The sequence below is a fragment of the Astatotilapia calliptera genome, chromosome 7, assembly GCF_964374335.1.
Source record: "Astatotilapia calliptera chromosome 7, fAstCal68.1, whole genome shotgun sequence".
Classification (NCBI taxonomy): Eukaryota; Metazoa; Chordata; class Actinopteri; order Cichliformes; family Cichlidae; genus Astatotilapia; species Astatotilapia calliptera.
In genome coordinates, this window is record NC_137428.1 from 37892944 (window position 1) to 37908963 (window position 16020).

The following is a 16020-nucleotide window of genomic DNA, read 5'->3' on the forward strand; positions in this document are numbered from 1 at the left end:
CTTATAAATGTAACAATTATACGCTTACTTATAACCAAAACAGTCCCAAAAAACAGTGAGACAATTTATGACTTATGTTAAAAAAAATATAGTGGGTAATGCATGATGTCCACTTCATTGGACACATGGTTAATCGTAGTTTTCTACATATTAGACATAACAATTTCTTATTCCAAACAGATAATATCCTTCCCTAGATGTTACTGCATATCATCTTTTTTTTTTTTTACCTGCTGGGCTCTTTTAGCAGGATATGCAAGCAGTGGTTGGCAGGGGTGACAGTTTGTCTGCCATCTTTGACTCAGAGGAAATTTACTTGCAGTTGCACTAACTGAACACTGAACTGACCTCAATGGAGCATGGCAGCAGAGAGCACTCTAGACACTCTAGAGGCTAATATGCAGTTCCACCATAGAAACCAATGCATTAAAGAGATATGTACGTTTTAGTAGCTGTCCACTCCAGTGACCACTATGCATCAGAGGGTTAAAATCTTAATTTTAATCATCAGACTTTCATGTTAAAATATCTAAATTTACAGCAAAAATACAGATGCTTACAGCCTGTTAAGGTCTAGTTAACTATCCCCATTTAATATTGTATATATTAGACAGCATTAACTCTGAGGTATCTGTGCCTGTGTGCAGTTCATGCTAACTAGATTTTGATTAATTTATTGTTGTCCCACAAGATATGAAACCTCACCATAAAACCCATCTGAACATTATTTATCGTTTAGTAAGGATAAATAAGTAAGTAGTGTGTGTTGAATATGGAGCTGCCAGGCAGGAGGAAAAGAGAAAGACCAGAGAGAAGATTCATGGATGTAGTGAAGGAGAACATGCAGAGGGCTGGTGTGACAGATGAGGAAGCTAGGGTCAAAGTCAAGGTTCAAGGGATTGTTTTTTGCTGGGTACAGGGAGGAGGTAGAGCTCTGATAATGTGTTCTTGTCCAATATTTTCACAATGCTGATGTGTGTTTATATATATATAATATTAATAAATACATTTATAATAATAATAATAATAATAATAGTAATAATAATAAGACATGTAACTTATGATGTAATTGTAATGAGGTATTTCTGATTTCTGTAGTGTATTGATAACTAAATAGTGGAAAGGGTGTGGGATTAAATAAGTTCCTGCTCCTCTTTGAACATGAAAGTTTTTTGTTTGTTTGTTTTGTACAGTGGGGCAAAAAAGTATTTGGTCAGCCACCGATTGTGCAAGTTCCCCCACCTAAAATGATGACAGAGGTCAGTAATTTGCACCAGAGGTACACTTCAACTGTGAGAGACAGAATGTGAAAAAAAAATCCATGAATCCACATGATAGGATTTGTAAAGAATTTATTCGTAAATCAGGGTGGAAAATAAGTATTTGGTCAATAACAAAAATACAACTCAATACTTTGTAACATAACCTTTGTTGGCAATAACAGAGGTCAAACGTTTACTATAGGTCTTTACCAGGTTTGCACACACAGTAGCTGGTATTTTGGCCCATTCCTCCATGCAGATCTTCTCGAGAGCAGTGATGTTTTGGGGCTGTCGCCGAGCAACACGGACTTTCAACTCCCGCCACAGATTTTCTATGGGGTTGAGGTCTGGAGACTGGCTAGGCCACTCCAGGACTTTCAAATGCTTCTTACGGAGCCACTCCTTTGTTGCCCGGGCGGTGTGTTTTGGATCATTGTCATGTTGGAAGACCCAGCCTCGTTTCATCTTCAAAGTTCTCACTGATGGAAGGAGGTTTTGGCTCAAAATCTCACGATACATGGCCCCATTCATTCTGTCCTTAACACGGATCAGTCGTCCTGTCCCCTTGGCAGAAAAACAGCCCCATAGCATGATGTTTCCACCCCCATGCTCCACAGTAGGTATGGTGTTCTTGGGATGCAACTCAGTATTCTTCTTCCTCCAAACACAACGAGTTGAGTTTATACCAAAAAGTTCTACTTTGGTTTCATCTGACCACATGACATTCTCCCAATCCTCTGCTGTATCATCCATGTGCTCTCTGGCAAACTTCAGACGGGCCTGGACATGCACTGGCTTCAGCAGCGGAACACGTCTGGCACTGCGGGATTTGATTCCCTGCCGTTGTAGTGTGTTACTGATGGTGACCTTTGTTACTTTGGTCCCAGCTCTCTGCAGCTCATTCACCAGGTCCCCCCGTGTGGTTCTGGGATCTTTGCTCACCGTTCTCATGATCATTTTGACCCCACGGGATGAGATCTTGCGTGGAGCCCCAGATCGAGGGAGATTATCAGTGGTCTTGTATGTCTTCCATTTTCTGATGATTGCTCCCACAGTTGATTTTTTCACACCAAGCTGCTTGCCTATTGTAGATTCACTCTTCCCAGTCTGGTGCAGGTCTACAATACTTTTCCTGGTGTCCTTCGAAAGCTCTTTGGTCTTGGCCATGGCGGAGTTTGGAGTCTGACTGTTTGAGGCTGTGGACAGGTGTCTTTTATACAGATGATGAGTTCAAACAGGTGCCATTCATACAGGTAATGAGTGGGGGACAGAAAAGCTTCTTACAGAAGACGTTACAGGTCTGTGAGAGCCAGAGATTTTCCTTGTTTGAGGTGACCAAATACTTATTTTCCACCCTGATTTACGAATAAATTCTTTACAAATCCTACCATGTGGATTCATGGATTTTTTTTTTCACATTCTGTCTCTCACAGTTGAAGTGTACCTCTGGTGCAAATTACTGACCTCTGTCATCATTTTAAGTGGGGGAACTTGCACAATCGGTGGCTGACTAAATACTTTTTTGCCCCACTGTATTTGTGGTTGCTTTGTTTTCCATTTGTTTTGCTTCATTTGTTTGTCTCTTTTATTTCTATGTGGTTGTATTTTTTAACATGTTCAAAATTAAGATTCAATTCAATTCAAAGTTGAGATGGGGGCAAATGATTTGATTAAAACTGTGCTGGGAGACATGGCAAACCTTCTAGCAATAGCACACGTTGAGGTACCATCCTGTGGGAGTTGGACTACCTGTGTAACCTCTGTAGGGGTCCAGGGTCACGCTACCAGTAGTGACACCACCCTTGCTAAATGGAAAGCTAGTGAAAAAACCTTATTCTGAGCAGTGTATTCTGATTGAAAATCAAATCAAAGGCAGTTCTCCATCGTTCCTCCACCCAGCAGAGCCATTTATATCTACAACCCCTTTAAAAACAGAGAGAGAGCACAAAACACAACACACCCAGGGTTACACTATGAACTGCGGACATTCCACCACTGCATTATCAGAAACACACACACACACACACACACACACACACACACACACACACACACACACACACACACACACACACACACACACACACAGGTGCATAGATAAAGGCCCATTAAAATAAAACCTGTTGGGCTGGTCAGAGGAATGCAAGGCAGCCACAAACACCCAGAAATCACCAGAACAGGAGGGACTGCGTTGTCACATTCCACTTTCCATCTCATCACACACACACACACACACACACACACACACACACACACACACACACACACACACACACACACACACACACACACACACACACACAAACAGCGTTTTGGCCCTGACCTCACCTGAGTTCATCAAGTTCAATAGCAGTGTGAGTCACAAATAAAGATGAAAAAATCAATAAAAAACACCATAAACAGTAGTTTTATTTGAAATTGGAGATGGTCTGATAACATTTCTCAAAAAAGTACCAAATCTGTCTGAATATGACTGAAGTGGAGGAAATATATTTTGAAATCATTCACAGGAGAGGAAACAATCAGTCCACAAACTGGTTTTATGTCACACTTCAATCATTAGAGGTAAAAATGACTCATCCAGCAGGTGAAGATCAGGTAAGGATCTCTTCTGTTTCTGGGTTACAAACAGTGGTGTTAAAGCACACAGAGATACACAAGAAAATGTTAAGTAAGTAAATCATCACTAAGTTAAACTTGCCTTATGTCCAACTTATCTGTTTCTGAAGCTTTTATTTTGAAACCTTCCTTAGCAGAAATGTTTTACCAAGCTGCCATGGAGACAGTTTAGTGTCATGTGACCTGCGTGTGGAATTTTGTCACATGATATGGTTGCATGCACGTGTAGAGAAGGGTGAGATGTGAGAGGTTACATTCACTCCATTACATGAACTAAAGTTACTGATTTATTGAGTAAAAATACTCAGTGGAGGGGTTTTTATGCATTTGAAACAGAAATTTTACTTGCTGGGTAAATTTTAATTTGACATTTTAATGTTTTGACATTTATAGCTAAGTTAAAATGAACATCAGTACTTTAAATCAAATAGAATCATGTTACTTGTTTCCTGTTTAACAAAACAAGGCTCATTGTGCTATCTTATTTATTCTTTGCAAACTCCAGGCCAATAGAAATAATAATAATAGCCCTGGAATTTATGCTATTGAGCTAATTACACTCTTTCTAGATCAAAATATGTGTGAAAAGATTCAGATTTTATAAAAAAGTGAAAATATTGTGCATTTACATCATAATAAGGGCTGTAACTCAAAATAGTTGGGATTTCCTTCAAAGAGTTAACAAATGTCTTTGGAGACCTTTTAAAAAAAATATTGTAACGGAACCAAACTGGGTTTTGTGTGAACTCAGAGTGATTTTTTTGTGTTGTTAAAAGTGTCCATATGGGTCCCCACAAAGTCACTGTGCACACACACACACACACACACACACACACACACACACACACACACACACACACACGCACGCACGCACGCACACACACGCACGGGTTGCCTGGGAAACTCTATTGAGGCGGTTCATCCCTGTAATGACTTCCTCCTCGTCTTTTTTTGAGCAGAGAAACTCAAACATTCATTCAGCTCGATTACGTCAACTGACAACAAAAGAGCACAAAGACAGAGAGTCAGCAGAGATGAATGGATGAAGACAAAGAGAGAGAGGGACTGGGAGAAAAGAGGCGGAGGGGACACCTACAGACAGCTACGCAACTATGATCGAATGTTTTCAAATTCCTCTTGGCCTCCTTTTGTCATCAAGTTTCAAATTCAGTCCATCTGATTTTATTTACTTTGTAACTGCAGTGATCAAGAAACCTGAAAGAAAAACAGTTTATCATCATTTACCCAGAGGTCAGAGCACCTAAAAACCTAAATCTGAATATTTACATGTTTTAATCTTTAATATCAGAGCTTTGGTCTTACACTGAGAGTGACTGAGCTGGATGATGACTCAGCAGTGGGGCTACTGGTTAATGTGCCAATTTTCTGGGTGAATGTACACATTATATTAAAGGACTGCAGTTCCTCTAATAGCCACTTGAGGCTGCCTCTAAATATGAGCCAATCCCATAGACTCCCACGTTTAAATGTCCAGCTTCACAGCAGAAATAAACATGATTGCAATAATCCGGTCTTTAAGCGATGACATATGAACTCTGCTTCCGGGTCCAAACTACTCTGCCTTTATTAAGGGTGTTGTATTTTTAACATGTTTAATGCTTTGTATTTTGTTCTATTTAATTTGAACAAGTCCCTAAAAAAGGCAGTGATCAGCTCAGTTTTTAAAACCTTACGATGTAACTACAGCCCAGCCCATGCAGCAGTAAATTAATGACTAACCTCACATTGCGGATGGATTATCTCAGTTGTTCTCCTGACTGAAGTTTGGTCCTTTTACAGCATCCTGCCATGCGATTACATTTGTCCCTAACCATCAGGAACCTTCACGCTAACTTTTATCGAGTGGAAAAAAGTTAGCGTTCATCCTCCAGCTTCACTGTTTATGTTATGCTAACATAGCTGTGTAGCTAGCGATTGCGTAGCACATCATTATATATCAGCTAGCCCAACTTCAGTAACCCTACAAACGTCATTTCTGTTTAGTTTTCTGTCTTAATTTATGTTGGAAGTGATAGCAGAGCTGTACGTTTGAATCTTTCAGAAATCTCTCAGTCATGCTATATCATGTTTAGGCGAAAACTAGTGAGCTAACTTCTAACTCCGCTAAATTTAATACATTCTGTTTTCATGCCTGGATGTTAAACTTAATTGTTACACCTGGTAGAGCAGCCACACTGATCATTTTATTAAAGATGAAAGAATTTAGACAGTTTGTAACTCTCACTGATGCTGCAGTGTTCATTTGACTTTGGGACCTGAAGCGGTGTTTGGACCTGGAAACAGCTAATGACATCAGACTTAAAGACTGGATAGGCATCCCGGTTTTAACTGGGCAGTGTTCTGAAAATGTACTCAAAATTTGCTCAAAATGAATTGGAATAATGAAAATGGACTGGAATTTATCTATTGCTCTCAGATTTTAACCCCTGTCTCATTTATCTATTATTTTATACAGTTTAACCTTTTGAGCTGGACATTATAGAATCAAGAGCTAACTGATGTGTCTGGACTGTGGGAGGAAGTCGGAAAAACACATGCAGGAAAAGAAAAGGGAGGACATGCAAACTCCAGCAGGTCTGAACCTCAAACCTTAAAAGTGTGAAATAAACATTAATCATTGTACCACAGAAAGAATGGTATGATCTATGAGCGGGAGCATGGGCGCAGCTTTTTAAATGAGGTGTTGAGGAGTTGCGGGGAGGCAGGCAATGGACGAAACCAATGGGAGGCATATGAGGCAGATTTTTTTTAACTTAAATTTACAAATGTGTTAAAAATGTAGAATATTATTACAATATTTCACGTTATAAAAACCTGGATGCAGGAACACCCTAAACCCCCCTTTAAACACGCCTCTGCTGCTATCATTTCAGTGAAAAATAATATCATATATGCTAGAACTACTACGGACAAAATTATTTAAAATCAAACAAAAGTTTTGATTTAGACAATCATCAGTGTTTGTTAAATTCAGGGAAGCTCTGTTGTCAATGTAAGAAAAAAAAAAGTAAGTTAGGAACCATCACTCCACCCCGATCTCCTCCCTACATACACTTTCTCTGCTCTCATAAAACCAGCCCTTTCATCCCTCCGTGTGAAGTGACAATAAAGACATGCAGGACAAATAAACGCTATTAAAAACTAGAGGTACTGACGTAAATTACTGGACGTAAATTACTGGATCGGATATCGGAGAAAAAAAAAATGTAATCCAATCCATTAAATATCAAAAAAGCACCTCACAAAACTTGCGACATGGCGTAACTCTGCTCATAACCATAGCAGATCGCAGCAGTACGGGTCACGTGATAGAGCGGCTGTGTGTATTTGTAGCCTCGCTAGCAACCCGGCATTTCATCTCCGAGGAAGTTATCCCAGAGAGAAGTAAAGCAAGTGTGTAAGTTCATCTCTGAATGTTTGTAAAGCATTCCAGCGTTAAGCTTAACAACCGATATATGGAGCGACTGCCTCTTCTCTCTCCCTCCCTCTCCTGCTGTTACTTCAATCATGAAACTGATCAATGATCAGCTAATCGGCTTTTCTGTCGCGAGTCTGTCTCTCTTGTTTGTTTATCGCCCACTTCGCGCCAGAAAGAAGAAACCAGCGGCTGAACGACAGCAGCACGTTTAACCTTGATAAGCTGTTGTTAGAATTTATTTATTATTACTTTCTACACCAGGATCCTTTTCTAGGTAGCTGACGGCTGGTAACTGTGCAGGGGCGGATCTAGCAAAGTTTAGCCAGGGGGGCCGATAGGGCATGAACAGGGAAAAGGGGGCACAAAGACATACTTTTCTTTCTTATTGTCATTTTAAATGTCTAGCTTTTAATAAACAATTATCTGAATCTTACACCCAAAGTTTTAATCTGATGTAAAATGTATAGAAGTCTATTACTGTATATAGTAACTATTAAGTCCAATATACCCTAGTAAGCTATAGTACTTTTTCCTTTGGAAAGATACCATTTCAATCTGCAATTTTGCTGAAGAACGATGTTGAATCCATTTAATTATTCTTGAAAAATAATTGATTTCTGTGTATTTTTTCCCCCACACTGCATCAAATTATAGTTGATTACGTCAATTAAGCATCATGAGGAGGAGGGAGGGTGGTTCCCTAATTATTATTTTTTTGCTGGGAGCTTTAGAACCCTATTAGTTAGGTTGCTTAATATTTCTGCTAAGTTCTCTTTAAAATACCAGAATAGGAAGGATGAAGTAGGTTTAAGTTTATTAGATTGATCAGTATTGCTGAACTATGAAATATTTTGGGTGCAGTGTATTTTTTGCATGTAGGTATAACAGAATAGGTTTAGTGTTGTTGTTTTTTACTTGAGTATAAACTTATACAAAAAGCAGCAAGATATTAAAAAAACTGTTTTATTGATTAAAAAATACACTATATCGGATTCATATCGGTATCGGCAGATATCCAAATTTATGATATCGGTATCGGTATCGGACATAAAAAAGTGGTATTGTGCCATCTCTATTAAAAACACAACAAGCAAAAGGCTGTTGCAGATTTTATTATCTCGTGTTCTGGTTTATGTCCCTCCCAGAAGAGCAGGATTTTGTTTTTCTCCATCGGTTTTGAATTCAGTCTAAGAGACTCAATCAGCACGAAACAAAGCACATGCAAATATTACAGAGAACAACAGGAAGAGACTGTGGCCAAACCTGCTCAACAAAGCACCGACCAACTGCAGCGTATGCACCAAGGAAGACACTGCCAGAACAAACGCATACAGAAAATACACACTCATCCACACCGGTGCTGTCACTGATAACACTGAATCAGCTCTGATAGTATCAGGACTGAGAATCGAGCACCATGTTATCCCCCCGAATGGATTCTGCTGTGCAGCATAAAGGCCCTTTCACAACGGACGCGGCATGCGCTGCGCTCACCGCTAACTCAGAGCGAAGGATGCAAAATTAGTTGCGCTGGCCGCAGAGCTCTGTCATTATTTTGCGGCACCTCTGTGTGTACTAGATGCGCCTGCTTCTTGTCGTTTCAAAAGATGTACATCTCTGGCTTTATATCCTCTACAAGAGTTTGTGTTGAATTTTGTTCAAATGTTCAATAAAAACATATCACGTATCACTCATTCAGAACGAAGAAAGCTTTATAACTATCCCGACTAGTGAAGAGTGTTTCATTTCCACAACACTGCTGTCCCCCTGATGTCCACAGATCTGTTGAAAAGGCTCTGGAGGTCCCTGTATAAGCACGTAAGCCTGTGACAAAGAAAATCACCGAACTCAGACACGCACAGACTGTTTTCCTGTGTGGTGATGAAGGAAAACGCTGGCACGTGAAAGGGCATTTACCCTTCCAGGTCCTGAAGCTCAGTAAAACGCCCCTCCGACAGCCAAACGCATCTGTTCTCAGATTGGATTGTTACACTTGTGATTGACATGACATTGACCAATCAGCTGAAAGGAAGAAAAATCTGGTCAAATTCGTTCTTGCAAGTTGAAACTCACACACAAGCGAGGGAACTTGAGCGCATAGTTTTACAAAGAGTTTTTCGCTTTGTATCTGTAACCAGAACTTAACAAAAAATAAATAAATTGTAACTTGTGTAAATATTTTTTACAAACACACAAACTTTCATCGATAGATGCACAAACATAAAATTTTCAGATTTCTGGTTTACAAGGTTACAAAACTCAGTTCACAACTACGCATTTGATTTACGAGTACAGAATATTTATGACCACAATTTGAGTCCACAGGAAACTGCAGAAACTATTGGATGTGAAGACATGTACAAAAAGTGGAAAAGCTTAATAGACAAAAGAAGAAAAGAATAAAGCAAAAGGCCACAACAAAAAGCGGGGACCCAGCGGGGGGAAAAGTTCCAGGTTTTTATTGTTTCTGTCGTGGCTGCCAATGTGTACAAAACACTACGACACAACCACAAGGTAATTAACACCATCAACTAGCATGAATGCTGGCAACAGTGTTGACCACTTACAAGGGTCACATCGCAGGCTCTACAAAGACTTACCGCAGAGGTAAATCAGCCGTGAAGTCTAAACCTCAGAAAGACAGGCCTGACGGTCTAAGGCTATGAACCAAAAAACTGTGGTTGGGTTAAAATACACTAAACTAAAGCCCTTCATGTAGACTGGCAGCGTGAGACAAGCAGGTGGGACAGATGCCGAATCAGCAAGGCCCAGGCAGTATTTGTAAGGTCTGGCCTTACAAATCTGGCCTTAATAATAAGCAGCATTAAGTTGTGGCAGCAGATCTTGAGAAGGAGATGGGGGCAGCTCAGTTATACCATGAGAAAGCCAACAACCAACATTACAATACAGGCTCTGACCTGGAACCCACAAGGAGAAATAACAAAGGAGACGACCACAAAGTACCTGGAGTCACAAAGACGTTGCAGACATTAAAGCAACAGGACGGACAGTAAAGGCGGCTCAGGACAGACACAGCACTGCTGGGTCGTTGTCCAAGAGTACCCAACTGTCTAACAAGAGTAACCATGCATGTTAATGCTAAGGACGGCTTCATCATTAACACTGCAGCAAAAGGAAAAATCATGAGTGATCATGATTCTTCCTCTGGCCAATGCAGAGAACAACTTCATTCATATCTATCTATCTATCTATCTATCTATCTATCTATCTATCTATCTATCTATCTATCTATCTATCTATCTATCTATGTTAGTTATCTTATAAAAGAGACTTTAAGGACATTGCAGTTTGTTATATTTAGCTTTAACTGTAATTTAAAATATCAGCTATGTAATCAGTTCCTTTAAAAGTACTCCAATCTATTAAGTCTGTGTTTCTCTGATGTTTTCTGGCAGACAATGATGGAAAATATGCTCAACTTTATGCCAAGAAAAAAAAATCATCACAGAGCTGCTACTAGGCTGTAGATTATTAATCCTGTTGGAGAAGCACAGATTTGGCATTTTCCTGAATTTTCCACAGAGTAAAGATTATTTTAGGAAAAGCAGCCATAGAAAAAGACACACCTGCAGTGGCCTTGACATTGTAGCATCCAGCAGGAATGCAACTAAACAGTGACTAGAGTTTTTTTCCCCCTTTCTGAAAAAGCCCTGAACATGATCGATGCACTTCACCCAGCAAGCGCCTCCTATATGCACTCTGTGTTTTTTTTGGTTTTTTGCCTAAGGGGAAATAAAAGCTTTTCCTCATGTGTAATGTAACACTGCTTACGTGCACGCCGCTGCTTACTGGAGATTAGAAGACAAAACGCAGGTACAGCAGCTGCAAGACGTAAGGGGAGTAGTAGTAAAGGTAATACAGGTAACACACACACATAAACACACACAGCAGGGGTAAGCCCCGATAATATTACCTTACTCATGAGGAAAGCAAGTGTCAGGTATCAATTAAAAGAAGAACAAAAAAGATCTACACACTCGCTACACACATGCTCCACTGTGGATGCACACGCACGCACACGCACAATAAGGAAGTTCATTAAGAAAAAACCTTTGAGTGGCCAGTGTCACAACCTTCACAACCCACAACCCAAAGTTGCTTGTCCAATCCAAACTCAATCCAAGAGCAGAACAAGCTCCTCTGGGTTTAATGTGTGGAGACATTAAACTTCCTGGGAAGCTAAACTAGCTCCTTTTCTACACAAAACTATAAAGGAAAATGACAAAAATGACACAAGGCTAAGAATTTTTACAGTGTCTATGTGTCAAATACACAATAGGAGTCAAGCGAGCTCAGCATAAAGACTGGAATTAGGGGGACGTTAAGAAAATCAACTTAATTAACAGACAAATTGTCACGTATTCAGCCAAACGTCCATTTTTTAAATAGAGTCTACTAGAGGTACACGCTGGCACTATGTCTCGACAAACACCAACATATTCACCCGCTCAGCACATTGGTGCAGTTCGTTTCCCAGCAACCCAGTGGTGATGACAAGACTCTGTGATGTCACTAGACCCATCTGTTGTTTGCTGAGAAATACTTGAAGTACCTCCCTCTGAGAAGCGCTACATGTGGCAGTTTCGTACGGCCTGGACCCAGCTCGCATTCAGTCTGATCTACATCAGTTTGCATCCAGGGGCCCAACATAGAGGAGGACCCTCACGTGTAAACGAAACTGTAGAAAACAAATCTTAACAAAAACAGCCCAGTCACCACAATGCACCATTTCACTGGTATATTCAAACAAACCTGTTAAGATTAGCCCTTTTTTCTTTCATGTATATCTATACTGTTGCATTGATGGCTGTTCATATTAGGCATGGTCAAAGATTCAGTTAATAACATCAGCATATATGCAAGTGATCCCATTTAGAAGCAATTCCTGCCACTCTAGACAGTGATTCTGACACCAAAATGAATATTTTGATGAATAAGGAGAGAGTCAACTCCCCCAAATCTGTAATCACCAGTAAAATGTGACAGAAAAATGCTTAAAAATCGATGACTTTGACTTATATCCCTGCAGGTTATACTTCTATATGCGTAATTTAAGAGAATCCAGAGTTCTGAGTCAGCAACCAATGACCTTAACAATAATCCGTAAGTTTTTAGACATAGAAGTTAAGCTTTTGGAAAGACTGTGGATCTTCTGCAAAACTACCACTAGATTCCTTCTAACATTATCTCTCATCTACTGTTTGTGGAAATTTACAAGAAGAAAAGCTGTTGAATAAACTGTTGCATGTATGCAACAGTTCACACAGCTCAGGAAGAAACAGAGAATACATCGCACTGACTGAGAGACCAGAGAGACAAACACTCCAGTTGGTTGTTGGTAATGTTCACATAATCGAATGTCACTATCTGCATGAACCAAGACAAAAAACAAAACAAAACAATAAAGCAAAAAGAATATTTGGAGACAAGTCCCAAGTGCTACTAGTGTCAACCATGGCAACTTGCTAGCAACCAAAGCAATTGTCACCAAGCAGTCAGGAAATTCTTCCAGAGGTCACCAACTGGTCTCAAAGCCTGCATAAATGAGGCCTCAGCAACTGATTTCATAGCAATTACCTCTGGCAACCACTTGCTAACTGTTGCTAAATAGTTTTCCCTATTGATCAGTGGTTGCCAACGAGTCTCTAGGCCTCACGAAGGCCTACGTGTGAACAAAAAAAGAACATAAAACAGGAACTGACAAATACAACACAGGTGAGGCTGTCCCAAGAAAACTACCAAGTGAAGAACCAATGAATAGAAAATAAAACAGGAAATAACCGAACAGACACTTCACATCATGACAAAAAGATTTTTCTCAAAGATCTCTACTCACGATTCTTTACTTGCCCGTATTACCCACATCTGGATTCCAGGTACTCTCTAATAATTTAACTACAACTTTCACCACTAGGGGCAACATTTTACTAGCAAGATGTCTATGGATGTTTGCTGCTGTTTAACATTCATTATCTCTTTTTAGCCCCACCCATTTGACTCGCTGCACCATCTTGTGGTTCAAATTGGTATTGCACTAATGTGCAGTACAGCCCTGCTTTGACTTCAGGGGTTATCTCTTCGATACAACAAACATATTTTGCATAGGTAGCTTTCGATTGCTTTAGTTAGTATCAGCAGGTTTTAAACTATTTTTAAACACAACAATGTACAAGAAAGTACCTTTAATCTGAGAAATCTCCCAGAGCCAAAAAACATTCCACTGAAAACAAACACCCTCCAGGCATTTAAAGGCTTTTCAAGTTTCCAAGTACAATAATCTGGAATGGGCGTTACCTACTGAAGCCTGTCAGACTGAAAAACAATTAAGTGTTGTCTAATCATGTTCCCCAAAGCTTGGAGAACATGACACTATAACTAAGGAGTTAAACTACATGGATTTAAATTAAACCCTCATATGCTGGCTTTATATCACAATAGTCACATTGAAACTCTAAAGTTTGAAATGACATCAGCCATCTTTACTTAAATACAAATTTAACTTAAAGTCTGCTTCATTTGTTCTCACTACTTATAGAAAACACACTTACATACACTTACAGCTCTGACGGGCAGCTCCTCTGAAATTCTTCTGCTTTGTTTTCAGCTTGTTGTGAGTACACTAATGGCATGATTCCCTCTGAATGTCTGTGCTTCTGAGTGTGTGTTTGCGTGTGTGTCTCTCTTTGCTTTTGTGTCTCCAAGCCAATCAGGGCTCACCTGAAGGCACCAATCAGATCGAGCACAGTCAGGTATGGAGGAGAGAAAGTCGTAAGGAGAGACAAAGAAGGCGTGGTCTGACAGGTGCATTTGGTGTCGACATCATGCGCCTTTTGTCTGACTGACACCAAGGATGGAAGACACACACACACAATACCAACAATAAAAGCAGCTAATACCCGCTAAAGTCACACACATAGTTTTATAATGCCTTCCGGATAAAGGACACGCATACACACAAACAGAGACTTTGGTCTTCTGCGGTAATAACCATCAGTTCAGCTCAATAAATCTTTATTACCCCACCGAGAGGCTGTTGCTTTGCAGCTGGAGACGATGGAGGAGCTGCAGGAGGAGGTGATGAATGCTTCTCCCAAAACAAGACAAACCCTAATCCTAGTGTTAGGCTGAGAAAGAATACACATTCAGACTTTTCTTTCCTTGGATCAACATTACGGGAAGTAACACAAAGAAAGAAACCTACACAAGTCATGGCAAAAGGTAAAGGTGAAAAGTACCAACCCCCCCCCCTCCCCCGAAAAACGTGTCCAAAATCTGCAGTTCCTCTAATGTCCACTTGAGGCTGACTCAAGGTAGGCTTCACCTGCTCTGATGAAAATCACTTTAGTAGGTTTTTCAGTAAAGTTTAAGGTGCTAGACCATTTTTTATGGGATTATCATTCAATCCCTTGTCTCTAAATATGGTCACTAATGGTTCCAGAAACCTGGCAGCAGCCAGAAGGCCGGTGTTGAGGCTTCAAAACTGGTTGGCATCACAGTAATCCAAGTAACTGGACTGGATTTCTGGACTGTGTTTTAATGCAATTATATGAAAAATATTATAGCTTTGTGTCATATAACACCGTTAGCAGCTATGTGTCTGTTTTGCCAGCTTGCTAACTAAACTTCCCAGTAGTTAGATGATAACCACCATTTTGTGGTGATAATGTTGAGGCTTCAAAACAGAGACTCCCATAAGACAGAAAAGTTCTAAAATGATACAGCTCCTTCAGACTTTATTACATTATTAGACTAAAACTCCTGACACCTGCAGAACCAGCGAACTTTAACACTTCTCAGGCCTATAGCCAGAACAGCCAAGACTCAGGTGGGTCCATCTGACGTAAACGCACAGTCCCAGCCTTTTATCTATTTTTGATTTGTGTTTCTGGGCATGACTTTTTTGCATCTCTGGATGACATTTTTCTTCTGTTTGAGCTCAGATGTACTGATTTGTGTCCACATATAAAGGTTGAAGGGAGTGATGGTGGAGGGGTCATATCAGAGACCCAAGTTTGGCTCTGTTTGGTTGCTGCGGCTGCCTAGATAACCCTCTAATGTATTTAGTACCCTGTCATGTGTCAATCACCAGTCTCATCGGTAGCTCCTGTTGCATTAAAGTTAAGAAAAACCTTTTTGGGCCTGCTGATTTAGCATTCCCAGTGTGGGAAGGGTTGCCTATAGTTGTTTAAAGTCACTGAAGTCCATTGATTCGTAAGAATGACTTTGGTTTGGTTTGGAACAGATCATAGTCTGGGTAAAAGTAGAACAGTCAAAACTTGTTTTACACTTTCTTGCTTTCTGTGGACAAAATACAAGCTGCAAACATGAATATGCTTCGAGCCAAAGCAGAGCACTTTCAGAGCTGTGCTCGTGAAAAAAACGTGACAAATTGTGTCTGTGGTATCAAATGGATTGCTGGGCTGATCCATGACACTAAAAAGCATCTAAAAAAAAACAAAACGCTGACTGCACATCAACATGCAAACCAGGGTCCAATGTTCAAACCTTCTAGTTTGCCTCCGTACAGCCCCATCACAATAGAGTAGAGCAGAACAGAATCGAATAAGGACTAGAAATGAAATGTTGAACCTGTGCAGTGTCCAACTTTTACAGTTTCAGATCCAAACAGGAAGAAAATCAGACCAAAACACACACACAGCCTTCCCTTGTCACCACGCC

At 40.1% G+C, this 16020-nt stretch overlaps 1 protein-coding gene across 5 annotated transcripts in view; it reads right to left on the reverse strand.

The window, feature by feature from the left end:
• The window catches only part of shroom3 (shroom family member 3), an 80131-nt gene that overhangs the window by 54445 nt on the left and 9666 nt on the right, over positions 1 to 16020 (reverse strand). The window contains exon 1 of one of the 5 annotated variants that reach the window (XM_026174515.2): positions 13900 to 14005. The exons of 2 other annotated variants lie outside the window; for them this stretch is intronic. In XM_026174515.2, the coding sequence (XP_026030300.1) occupies positions 13900 to 13970 (71 nt within the window). In that variant the 5' untranslated portion in view covers positions 13971 to 14005. Of the gene's footprint in view, positions 1 to 13889; positions 14006 to 16020 lie in introns of those variants that run through there. 2 more of the 5 variants (XM_080303626.1, XM_080303625.1) reach the window with 2 other exon arrangements.